Here is a 12942-nt window from a genome sequence, read left to right as displayed (position 1 = left end):
TCAGGTGATCAATTTAGCTCTTTGAAAGTGCAGCAGTCATGGTACAACAGATAGCTTGCTGAGCCATTTCAGAGGGCACTTAAGAGTTATCAATATAGAGTGGCTGCTAAGAGCAGCAGAGGATGTTGTGACACCTTAAATTTTGAGATTACTGTTTCCAAATTTTAATTTATTCCCTCCCCCCCCCCCCCCCCCCAACAATTCTAGGTAATTAACTGCTGTACTTCAGTTTGTCTCTGGTGAGCATCTTGCCAATGGTTGGGCCTGACATCAAAAGACTTCATGGGATCTATTGTCAGTAGATTATCACATAACAGTCTTCCACTGTGCCACCACCTCTGGGTTTTGTTACAATTGCACATTCCCAAGAATAGCTGAACAGATACAAGTTTGACTGTTAGTTAGGCAATGTTCATCTGGCCTGTAGGACATCTCTCCCTATTTAGAAGTTCAGGGGTAAGTCATTGTATGATTAACTGTAGTGGATGTGGCCTCACCGTAGTGACTAGGTTAGTTAGATTGAGGTCACCAGAAAACTGATCGAATACAGATCCATTTATTGCTTGTTGAGATACAGTGGAATTGGTTTTTGATTATCACATGTACCTAGGTACAGTGAAAAGCTTGTCCTGCACACTGTTCATACAGATCAATCCATTACACAATGCATTGAGGTAGTACAAGGTAAACGATAACAATGCAAAACAAACAGCTATAGAGGAAGTATAGTGCAAGTAGACAATAAGGTGCAAGATCATAACAACATAGATTGCAAGATCAAAAGTCCCATTTTATCATACTAGGTAAGCATTCAATAATCTTATAATAACATGGTAGAAGTTGTCATTGATCCTGGTGGTACGAACTTTTAAGCTTTTGTACCTTCTATGCGATGGGAGAGATGATGAGAGAAAATGCTCTGGGTGGGTGGAATCTTTGACTATGCTGGCTGCTTGACAGCTTTACAAAAATAAATCAATTCTAATACTGACCAATTACAATCTGGACTGCATTAAACTTTGAACACAGAATTGAGGGATGGTGTTTTAAAATATTTCATTTATTCAATGCATGGCTTGTTAGAAAGGGAGAAAAATGATAATAATAGGAAGTACAAAAACTGATAAATGAAAAGAATGAAATCTCACCTTTCCATCTGGGTATTTAATCTCCTCTTGAATTTCGTCCTTGGCCCCATTAAATTCCAGACACTAAAATTTCAGATAAACCATCAAATTATAATGTATTTACTCAAGCGAAATCTACTAACAGATTCCTCAAAGTACAAATTAGCTGAGTCAGCATATCTGCATGTTTAAAATGGTCACAAATCTGCATGTTTAAAATGGTCACAAATCTGCAAGATGTCCCAACGGTTTTGCACATGGAAAGACCAAATGTCTTTTTTTAAGTCAGTGACAAGGGGGAGGAAAGCAAACTAGGTTGTTTTTCCAATGAGTTAGAAAAACTTCTTTATTGAATATTAGCAAAATTTTAAGAATGTCTGTTATTTGTACACAATGAAGTAAAATTAATAACAACTTGCCCATTTCAAAGATAGCACAAGTGCAAGTCTGGGTACTGTTAAACATCCTATGCTGTGAGTAAGAGTTGCAAGATTCCAATTCACTCTATTGCTTCCCACACAACTCATTCTTTCCATTCATCGTTTACCCTACTTCTCAGCTTTCTACCAAGAAAATGCTCACAGAAGTAGTGGGGAAAGGTTGCCAATCGTAAACAGGAGAAAATCTGCAGATGCTGGAAACCCATGCAACACACACAAAATGCTAGAGGAACTCAACAGGCCAGGCAGCATCTATGGAAAAGAGCACAATCTCTTTTCTTCTGACCAGTCCTGCTGAAGGGTCTCGGCCCAAAACATGAACTACACTCTTTTCCATAGATGCTGCCTGGCCTGCTGAGTTCCTCCAGCATGTTGTGTGTGTTGCATGGGAAAGATTGAATAGGTTAGCAGTTTTCTTTTAAATTGGAGCACAGGAGAATGAAGGAAGTTCTTAGAGGGATACAAAATTATAAAGGATTAGATAAGGTGAATGCTCACAGACCTTTTCCCCTCAGGTTGGGTGAGAATTGAACTAGATGTCATAGGTTTGGGGTGAAAGGTGAAATATTTTAAGAGGAATCTGAGGTGGAACTTCTTCGTTCAGAGGGTGGTGCAAGTGTGAAACAGAGTGGTAGATGCGAGGTCAATTGTAACATTTAAGAAGTGTGGATAGGTACATGGATGAGAGAGGTAAGATGGTCCATGTGAAGGTAAATGGGACTAGGAAGAAGAACAGGCTTGCATGGACTAGATGGGCCAAAGAGCTTTTGTTATGTGTTGCTTGATAACTTTAAAACTACCCAAGATCTTTCCAAAGTTATATATATCTTCATTAACTAATATCTAGAATTCTAAAGCAGTCTTTCTTTAAAATAATGAAGAAGGATAGGAAATAGTAAAGATAAAATGTCCCAGTCTGATGCAAAATGGAGATGGAAGCAAAGGAACTAGTTATACACAACCTAGTACATCATCTGGGGTTCCGTGAACTGCTCAGGGCCTTGGGAAAAACTATGACATAATCCTACATAGTTAGTAAGTCACAGCTGATTTCGTTTACAAAATATTAAAATGGATCTCATAGAACAGGTTGAGAGAAACTATTACCACTGGTTGGCAAGTCTAGTAAAAAGGTATGGTTTAAACCAGAGTTAGGTGATTTACAAATCAAGATTCCGGTTTAAGATTGATTAGGTGAAGCACAACACAAAACAAACAAAATTTAAGTTACTTTATTAATACCACTTTTTCTTGTATACAATCATTGCAATCAATAGAAACACAGAAAACATACAGCACAATACGGGCCCTTTGGCCCACAAAGCTGTGCCGAAAATATCCCTACCTTAGAACCACCTAGGCTTTACCCATAGCCCTCTATTTTTCTAAGCTCCATGTAGCCATCTAGGAGTCTCCTAAAAAACCCGATAATTTCCGCCTCCACAGCCACCGCCAGCAGCCCATTCCATGCACTCACCACTCTCTGCGTAAAAAACTTACCCGACATCTCCTCAGTACCTACTTCCAAGCACCTTAAAACTATGCCCTCTCATGCTAGCCATTTTAGCCCTGGGGAAAAGCCTCTGACTATCCACACAATCAATGCCTCTCATTATCTCTGGCAAGTCACCTCTCATCCTCCATTGCTCCAAGGAGAAAAGGCCGAGTTCACTCAACCTATTCTCATAAGGCATGCTTCCCAATCCAGGCAACATCATTGTAGATCTCCTCTGCACCCTTTCTATGGTTTCCACGTCCTTCCTATAGTGAGGTGACCAGAATTGAGCACAGTACTCCAAGTGGGGTCTGACTGGGATCCTATATAGCTGCAACATTACCTCTCGGCTCGAATTTAATCCCACGGTTGATGAAGCCCAATGCACCGTATGCCTTCCTAACCACAGAGTCAAGCTGTGCAGCAGCTTTGAGTGTCCTATGGACTCAAACCCCAAGATCCCTCTGATCCTCCACATTGTTAAGAGTCTTACCATTAATACTATATTCTGCCACCATATTTGACCTACCAAAATGAACCACCTCACACTTATCTGGGTTGAACTCCATCTGCCACTTCTCAGCCCAGTTTTACATCCTATCAATGTCCCATTGAAACCTCTGACAACCCTCCACACTATCCACAACACACCCAACCTTTGCGTCATCAGCAAATTTACTAACCCATCCCTCCACTTCCTCATGCAGGTCATTTATAAAAATCATGAAGAGTAGGGATCCCAGAACAGATCCTTGAGGCACATCGCTGGTCATTGGCCTCCATGCAGAATATGACCCGTCCACAACCGCTCTTTGCCTTCTGTGGGCCAGCCAGTTCTGGATCCGCAAAGTAATGTCCCCTTGGATCCCAAGCCTCCTTACTTTCTCAATAAGCCTTGCACGGGATACCTTGTCAAATGCCTTGCTAACATCCATATACACTACATCTACAGCTTTACCTTCATTAATGTGCTTAGTTACATCCTCAAAAAAATTCAATCAGGCTTGTAAGGCACGACCTGCCTTTGACAAAGCCATGCTGACTATTCCTAATCATATCATACCTCTCCAAATGTTCACAAATCCTGCCTCTCAGAATCTTCTCCATCAACTTACCAACCAGCGAAGTAAGACTCACTGGCCTGTAATTTCCTGGGCTATCCCTACTCCCTTTCTTGAATAAGGGAACAATATCCGCAACCCTCCAATCCTCCGGAACCTCTCCCATCCTCATTGATGATGCAAAGATCATTGCCAGAGGCTGAGTAATCTCCTCCCTCACCTCCCACAGTAGCCTGGGATACATCCCATCCGGTCCCAGTGACTTATACAACTTGATACTTTCCAAAAGCTCCAGCACGTCCTCTTTCTTAATATGTACATTCACAAGCTTTTCAGTCCACTGCAAGTCATCCCTACAATCGCCAAGATCCTTTTCCGTACTGAATACTAAAGCAAAGTATTCATTAAGTACCTCCGCTATTTCCTCCGGTTCCATACACACACGTCTTATCTTCTTGCTCTTCACATACTTGTAGAATGCCTTGGGGTTTTCCTTAATCCTGTCCACCAAAGGCCTTCTCATGGCTGTTTCTGGCTCTCCTAATTTCTTTCTTAAGCTCCTTCCTGCTAGCTTTATAATCTTCTAGATTCATATCATTACCTAGTTTTTTGAACCTTTCATAAGCTCTTCTTTTCTTCTTGACTAGATTTACAACAGCCTCTGCGCACCACAGATCATCTACCCTACCACCCTTTCCATGTCTCATTGGAATGTACCTACTCAAAACCCCACGCAAATATCCCTTGAACGTTTGCCACATTTCTTCAGTACGTTTCCCTGAGAACATCTGTTTCCAATTTATGCTCTCAAGTTCCTGCCTGATAGCCTCATAGTTCCCCTTACTCCAATTAAACGTTTCCCTAACTTGTCTGTTCCTATCCTTCTCCAATGCTATGGTAAAGGAGATAGAATTGTGATCACCATCTCCTGCAACTTCCTTTTCAGAGTTAACCTTTTGAACCACCTGCACAACCTGACATTTTTGTGGCATGAACTGAAGTCTTGAAGGTGCAGGACAATTGCAGTGTGGCATGTATGAGCCAAATTGAGGCAGTGGGGCCCAGGCCTAAGAGCAGAGAATGAGCCATCGGCCATTGCTCGAGCGGACTTGGAGGCGATTCGAAGCATCAGAATTGACACGAGGCAGAGTAGAGGTGGCAGGGCCCAAGTCTGGGCTCGAGGGCGAGGAGAGACCCGAGGTTTAGTTGATTAAAGCACTAAACCGAATTGGATAGGTCGGGTACAGGCCAAATCAAGGCAATGGGGCTCAGGCCTAACAGCATATTGAAGCAGCAGGGCCCACTTCTGAAAGCAAGGAATGACTCCAAGGGTTGACCAGTTTAAGCGCCAGGGTGAATTGAAAAGGTCAAGTACGGGCTGAATTGAGGTGGTGGGCCCAGGTCAGAGAGCGAGGAATGGAAAGGAAAGGTCTGGATGTCGGGGCCAGAGGTGGGGGTTCAGCTCACTGCTACATGAGGAATACTCATCTCTGCACTGAACTGAGGCTGTGACCTGCAACTAATGGGCTTTTGAATCAGCTGCAGTGATGAACTGGCTTTGTAACTGTGGACTCAACTTTATGAACTTTAGTTCTGAATGATATTTGCTCATTTTTGTTGGTTGCATGGTTTAGTTTCTTTTTCCTGCAAACTGGGTGTTTGATGGTCTTTTTTTTTTAAAGACACGTTATTAGGTTTCTTTTTTTGTAGCTGCCAGCAAGGAGACGAATCTCATAGTCATTCTTTATTGATCCCGGGGGAAATTGCTTTTCGTTACAGTTGCACCATAAATAATAAATAGTAATAAAACCATAGTTAAATAGTAATATGTAAATTATGCCAGTAAATTATGAAATAAGTCCAGGACCAGCCTATTGGCTCAGGGTGTCTGACCCTCCAAGGGAGGAGTTGTAAAGTTTGATGGCCACAGGCAGGAATGACTTCCTATGACGCTCAGTGTTGCATCTCGGTGCAATGAGTCTCTGGCTGAATGTACTCCTGTGCCCAACCAGTACATTATGTAGTGGATGGGAGACATTGTCCAAGATGGCATGCAACTTGGACAGCATCCTCTTTTCAAACACCACCATCAGAGAGTCCAGTTCCATCCCCACAACATCACTGGCCTTACGAATGAGTTTGTTGATTCTGTTGGTGTCTGCTACCCTCAGCCTGCTGCCCCAGCACACAACAGCAAACATGATCGCACTGGCCACCACAGACTCGTAGAACATCCTCAGCATCATCCAGCAGATGTTAAAGGACCTCAGTCTCCTCAGGAAATAGAGACGGCTCTGACCCTTCTTGTAGACAGCCTCAGTGTTCTTTGACCAGTCCAGTTTATTGGCAATTCGTATCCCCAGGTATCTGTAATCCTCCGCCATGTCCACACTGACCCCCTAGATGGAAACAGGGGTCACCGGTACCTCAGCTCTCCTCAAGGTTGTATATAGTATATGTACTGTGATAATAAATATTCCTTGAACTTTGATATGAAGCATTTGTGTACACGGGTTGAGGTTTTAGATTTTTTCCCACAAATAGCAACAAACGTTATATCACTCCCTCCTGGCACTTATTCTTGAAAGCATGACAAGTAATACACCCGCACCTACACCTCCTCCTTCACCACCAATTAAGGCAACACTTCACCTGGGAGTTTGTCAGCATATCCATTTTATCCAGTGCAGCCTCCTCTACATCAGTGAGCCCCAGAGATTGGGGGACTGCTTCATTGAGCACCTTTGCTACATCCACTGCAAACGTGGGATTTCCTAGTGGCCACCCATTTCAATTTGGCTTCCCATTCCTGTTCCAATCTGTCAGTCCACGTCCTCCTCCACTGCCATGAGACCACACTCAGGATGGAGGAGCAACACCTCATTCTATCCGAGTTATCTCAACCTGATGGCATGAACAATATCTCTAGCTTCTGGTAATCTCTCCCCCTCCCTTCTCTCTTTTTCCATTCCCAAGTCTTGTGTCCCTCCTCTTTCCCTTTTTTTCATGGGGGTCCACTATCCTCTCCCATCAGATTCTTTCTTTTTCAGCCCTTTACCTCTTCCACCTATTATCTCCCATCTTCATATTTCATCCCTCTCCCCCTACTTTCTTATTCTGGCTTCTTCCCCCTTCCTTTCCAGTCCTGATGAAAGGCTTTGGCCCAGAATGTCATGTGTTGATTCCCCTCCATAGATGCTGCTTGACCTGCTGAGTTCCTCCAGCATTTTGTATGTTATTTTACTTGTTTGTTTTTAAGCCTTCAATGATTTGTGCAGCTCAAAGGCTTTTTGAACAGGTTGCATTTAAGAGTAATGGATTTCATTCACTGAATGAGCCAGGAAACAGCCACGAGCAGCCTCTCCACTAGTCCTTCACAACAGCAGCTGCGCATTGAGCTGAGAAATATAGCTAGCAGTGTGTTAGTGGAGGACTGGGATTCAAGCCAAGCTCCCAGCTGAGCAATGTATACAGCAGGGAAGACTTGAGTTTGCACCCAATTCCCTGGAGAATACTATGCAGCAGAAATAGATTTCTCCGTGGAAGTACAGTATGATACATACATGTGAGTGTTCAGACTGGAGCACCAACATAGCCAAAACAAATCAAGCAGTATACTACGTTTGTAGTTTATAGGGTTAGATATTAGCTATTATCTCAGTGAAATAAAGTTGAAAACTAAATTTTCCATCTCCTGCAGCTGAATGGGAAAGTGGCATGGGAAGGACTAGAGATGGCTGGAGAGCTATGAAGAGAATGGTATTTCAGAATTCTGAAAGGGGATTTGAAGGAAAGCTAAAAATCCACCAGGGTAATTTGTAAAGGATGATCTATTTGAATGCAGTCTATTGGGAGGGGATTGTTCAGGATTAACCTTGCTCTGGCCAGGAGGCAAAGGGGTGAGGGCAGGTTGAAGTTTTCAAAGGGAGCTGGAGAAATCCAGAAATTGAAAGTCAAAGAACTGACTACATGAAAATGAGATAAGGTTGGAGATTGTCAGCAAACGTAATGAAATTTGAAAATAGAACAGAAAATGATGTAAAGACTTTGGTCAGGCATCATCTGTGGAAAGAAGAACAGATAAATGCTTCTGGCCAGAGGCTCTTTATCAAAACAGAGAAAAAAGGATAAAGCAGATTGGTGTAGGTAGCAGAGGAGGTCTGGGAAGTCAATGGGTGGCATAAAGAGAAGTTCTGTAATAGGGTGAATTAATGTAGCCATTAAATGAACAGTTGAGTTCCTTAGTTGGTTTAACATTTTGCTAATGTTGTGAAGCTTGGTCTTGTTGTATAGTCTGCCTGCTGGGCACTTAGGCAAGTGATATGGATAACAGACTGGCTGCCTGGATGACAGAATCAAAAAGGGGGAGGAAATCAGACCCAAGCGCTGATGCTTGCAAAGCTTGCAGAGCGTCATAGGAAGTCATTCCTGCCTGTGGCCATCAAACTTTACAATTCCTCCCTTGGAGGGTCAGACACCTTGAGCCAATAGGCTGGTCCTGGACTTATTTCATAATTTACTGGCATAATTTACATATTACTATTTAACTATTTATGGTTCTATTACTATTTATTATTTAGGTTATCAACTGTAACAAAAACCAATTTCTCCCAGATCAATAAAGTATGACTATGACTATGAAATGGGTAGCAACAGGCAGGATGAAAACTGGGTTGAATCTCTAAACTGGAATACTCATGGCTCATTACAATGTTCCTCCGGCTACTTCAGCCACGGACCACTTAGGCCAAATTACTTACCTTGGAATTCTTAAAGCTTAATGTTTTGTTTGGTGACTCACTGGAAAAAGTCAATTGGATGATTGCGCAGGTCAACAATATCAAATTACATCCTTATTTTGGTTCCTTAAAAGTATCAAAGCTCCACAATCTAAGCATTACTGTTTAGTTGCTTTGAACTTTTAGCCTTAAATTATATATAATTTATTAAATACACACTTCATTACAGACTTACTGAACTAGCTGGCGATGAGACCTGCTCTTCATTTAGAACATTTTCATAAGACATTGGAAGATTCATTCCAGGCACCGCAGTATTATTCATTTTAGTGTTTTCAACATCATTCACTAAAGACACTGAACCTGCATCAATAAACAAAATGATCATTGTGTTTTTATTGTAGCATTAAAACAATAACACTGCTATTCCTACAAGTTCAAGGATTCTCCGGCATCTGGGGAAGGGCAATTACCTTTGAAAACATCTTAGGTGTTTACTGGAATTCAAGATCAATTAAATCTGCCTGCATTTCTCCACCAGGCTTTTGCATTCTTTTGTAGCACAATAAAGTTCCAAAAGTTGAAAGTAAACAGCATTGTGCACAGTACCAAACTATCATCTAAGTTTGATTTTTAACCAGTTTTCAAAATCTGGGCACAACGGCAAAGGTATAGTCTTGAAATAAATCGCAGAGTTCCTTTCATTAGCCTTTCGCCACAAGACACAAGAGCAGAATTAGGCTTTTCAGCCCATCAAGCCTGCTACACCATGCCATCATGGCTGATCCCAGATCCCGCTCAATTCACATCAGTTTATTTTGAAATAAATAACACACAAGGGGAAATTCCCCTCACCCCAAAGTTAGTACAACTTGGATGACATGCAGCAATTACCTTTAGTATTTAAATCAATACAACATTCTATTGTTACTAGACTGGGTGAATGCTTAGCATGTGGCCTGAATATAAACAGCAGTGAACTTTGTAATTTTGGCACATAGAACTCAGAACCTGTTCTTTAAAATGAAAGTTTAAAATTCAACTATGTTCTGTTGTGGCTTTACTGATCATCTTGGTGACACAGTAAATGATAAAAATAACCAATTCATCCAAACTCACTTTCCTTCAAGCCATGTCTGGTCATTCCAGGAGCTGAGAGTTTCACAGCATGGCTCACTTTAATATTTCTTGGGGAAGACTGCAATAGTAAACAGCATGTTATTACTCCAAAATTAAATGAACAACAATCAAAACTATAAAAGTGGCTCAATCAGCATATCAGAATCAGAATTAAGCTTAAGATATACTAACAATTAATCTCTCTGTGCTATTCTAGTATTGTTACATCACTATGTAACTGATGAGAGGAATGTTGATAGGGTCATTATTGACAAGGTTGGATCTATTCTTATTACCCTTGCATACTGAAGGTGGATGCCAGTTTGAACACAGGATTTGAGTATTGCAGTCATATTGTTAAAGACTAAAGCTGTTGTACTCCCCACATTCCACTCAACCACTTTATGTTGTCATGTAGCTTTAATTGAACCAGTTTAAGACTGGGATTAGTCATGTCAGATTTAGCAAACTTGCAGTTTCATAGTCTGAGCATTAAGAACTACTTCTAAAGAGTAATTTTATGAATGAAAGAAATAGGGCAGCTGATTTCTGTACAGAGACTCCAATAACTGCCATGTGATGGAAAGTATGGTGATTATACTCAGATTTATACAGATGGTGCTAAGGAACCCGAACAGGAGTGATAGGGTTTGGGGTGGCTATACCAGCAAAAGAAATTGGAATCAGCAGAAGAACATCTAATAAGTTAGGGGTGTATACAGTGGAGATATGGCAGTGTTGGTTGCAATGGGTGGAGAAAGCTAGAAAAGTCAAAGTGTTGATATGCTCAGATTCATCCTCTGTTCTAGCACGTTTAAGGTCTTTTCACTCAAACAGTCGGCAAGATGTACTTTATGAAGTCCTTCAAGTCAGTCACAAGAATTGCAAATCAGGGAGGTCGGGTAAAATTTCTATGGGTTCCAGCACATGTAGGGGTGAAGGGGAATGAGGGGGTGGATGAGTTGGCAAAGAGAGTGTTAAAGAAAGAAAATACAGAAATGCACATTAGTATCAGTAAAGCAGAGGTTAAGTGTGTAATCTGGGAAAAAAATCAACCAAATGTGGCAAGAAAGATGGGACAGGGAGGGTACAGGGAGGCATTTATATCAAATACAGAAAAGTGTTGCAGGTACTAGGGTAGGTAGTGGATACAGAAGTGAGGAAACTGTGTGGACTCGGTTAAGGCTGGGACACTGTGCGTTAAACAAAACATTGAAAATGATAGGGAAACACCAGACAGGATTGTGTGAGGAATGTCAGGAAGAGGAGTCAGTAGAACACACAGTTCTGAGTTGCAGGAAGTATGGGATACAGAGAGAGATGATTAGAATTAATCTAAGGGAATTGGGGGTGCAGGAATTCACATTAAAAGGGTTGCTGGGCATGGGTGAGAGAGCACAGGTCAGGGTATTTTTAGCTTTCTTAAGGGGTACAGGTTTTTTTTCCATATAGGATATGACGGATAAGCAGGAACAGGATACTAGGATAGCCAAAGACGGGAGGATAAAGTGTAGGTTAGGGTATGTGTGTGTGAGATTGGGTGAAGGGATTTAGAACGTAAGTCTATTGCACACTCTGGAGCAGAAGGTGGCGGTAATGCACCATTAAGCTGGGTGCCAACCGCCATAAAACAAGACGGAGGAGAAGACGACGACAACGACTCCAACAAGTATCAATGAAATATTAATTTGCTCATCTCAAGATATTGGTTAAGAGGTCAAAGTTCAAAGTAAATTTATCTTTCAAGTAGGTATACTATACAGGTTTCCCCCACCATCTGAAGGTAGAGTGTTCCTATGAAACAGTTCGTAAGCCGGAAGGTCGTAAAACGAAGAAGCAATTACCATTTATTTATATGGGAAAAATTTGTGAGCATTCACAAACCCAAAAATAAACCTACCAAATCATACCAAATAACACATAAAACCTAAAATAACAATAACATATAGTAATGTAAAGCAGGAATGATATGATAAATACACAGCCTATATAAAGTAGAAATACTTCTCTACAATCATTGCCTGCACTGTTCTCCGTAACAAAAATCTCATGCAAGCGCTCTCGGCAAAAACACGGCGCAAGCACTCTTGGCAAAAACACTCTCTCCAGTAACTTTTAAGCTATGAAGTTGCCAAATCATACCAAATAATGCATAAAAATACACAGCCTAAAGTAGAAATAATGTATGTACAGTGTAGTATCACTTACCAAATCAGGAAGACAGCGCAGAGCACGCTGATGATGGTGTGTTAGGCAGAGGTTGGGGTGGTGCAGTGGCCCCCACCCTCGGGGCCACCGACCGATACACAAAGCATGCAGGGGTACAGCGGTTGCCGGGACGTGCCCAGCACATCTTTAAGAGAAAAGCCGAAATAAACAAGCTAATTAATTAAGTGCCACCCGGCACATAAATGTCGGCCCAGATCAGAGCCCATTGCGTCGCCTCTGATCTGGGCCAACATTTACATGCCGGGCGGCACCTAACTAATTAGCTTGTTTATTTCGGTTTTTCTCTTAAAGATGTGCTGGGTGCATTCTGGCTACTGCTGCATTCTCCGCGAATCAGTATCTGTCCGCAGCCTGGGGGGTTGGGGTGGTGGGACACTGAGGTGTCGTCTGTTTCCATCAGGGCAGGCAGGTCATCTTCTTCTATGTCTGCCTGCCTCGATGTCGAAGGTCAAGGTTTGTCATCTGCTGAAGGCTTGCTTGACTGCTAGCCTCGCGCATTTTTCTATCATTCAGTTCTTGGTAAGCACTCAAACTATCCTGCAAATATCCCCTAAACCGACGTACCCTTTCAAAATTAAAGTCATACTTTTCTGCAATCATTGCAGCAAAAATCTCATGCAGTTGCATCATGTTCAGTTCCTGGACGACTTCACTTTCGGTCCAATCACTACTGCATTGGTTTCAATTGTTATCCTTTCCCCTTTCAATTGCATCAGCTCTTCATCTATCAGT

At 41.8% G+C, this 12942-nt stretch overlaps 1 protein-coding gene across 3 annotated transcripts in view; it reads right to left on the bottom strand.

Annotated features, from left to right (window-relative positions):
- LOC140200174 (centrosomal P4.1-associated protein-like) overlaps positions 1-12942 on the bottom strand; it is a 64555-nt gene that overhangs the window by 13782 nt on the left and 37831 nt on the right. For all 3 annotated transcript variants that reach the window (XM_072263089.1, XM_072263087.1, XM_072263088.1), the window contains exons 12-14: positions 9982-10060; positions 9098-9225; positions 1149-1211 (exon numbers count right to left, since the gene is read on the bottom strand). In XM_072263089.1, coding sequence (XP_072119190.1) covers positions 1149-1211; positions 9098-9225; positions 9982-10060 — 270 coding nt within the window. The remainder of the gene's footprint in view (positions 1-1148; positions 1212-9097; positions 9226-9981; positions 10061-12942) is intronic.

The sequence above is a fragment of the Mobula birostris genome, chromosome 7, assembly GCF_030028105.1.
Source record: "Mobula birostris isolate sMobBir1 chromosome 7, sMobBir1.hap1, whole genome shotgun sequence".
NCBI lineage: Eukaryota > Metazoa > Chordata > Chondrichthyes > Myliobatiformes > Myliobatidae > Mobula > Mobula birostris.
The sequence above is the reverse complement of the archived record's forward strand: the minus strand, read 5'-3'. Positions and strand labels throughout refer to the sequence as shown.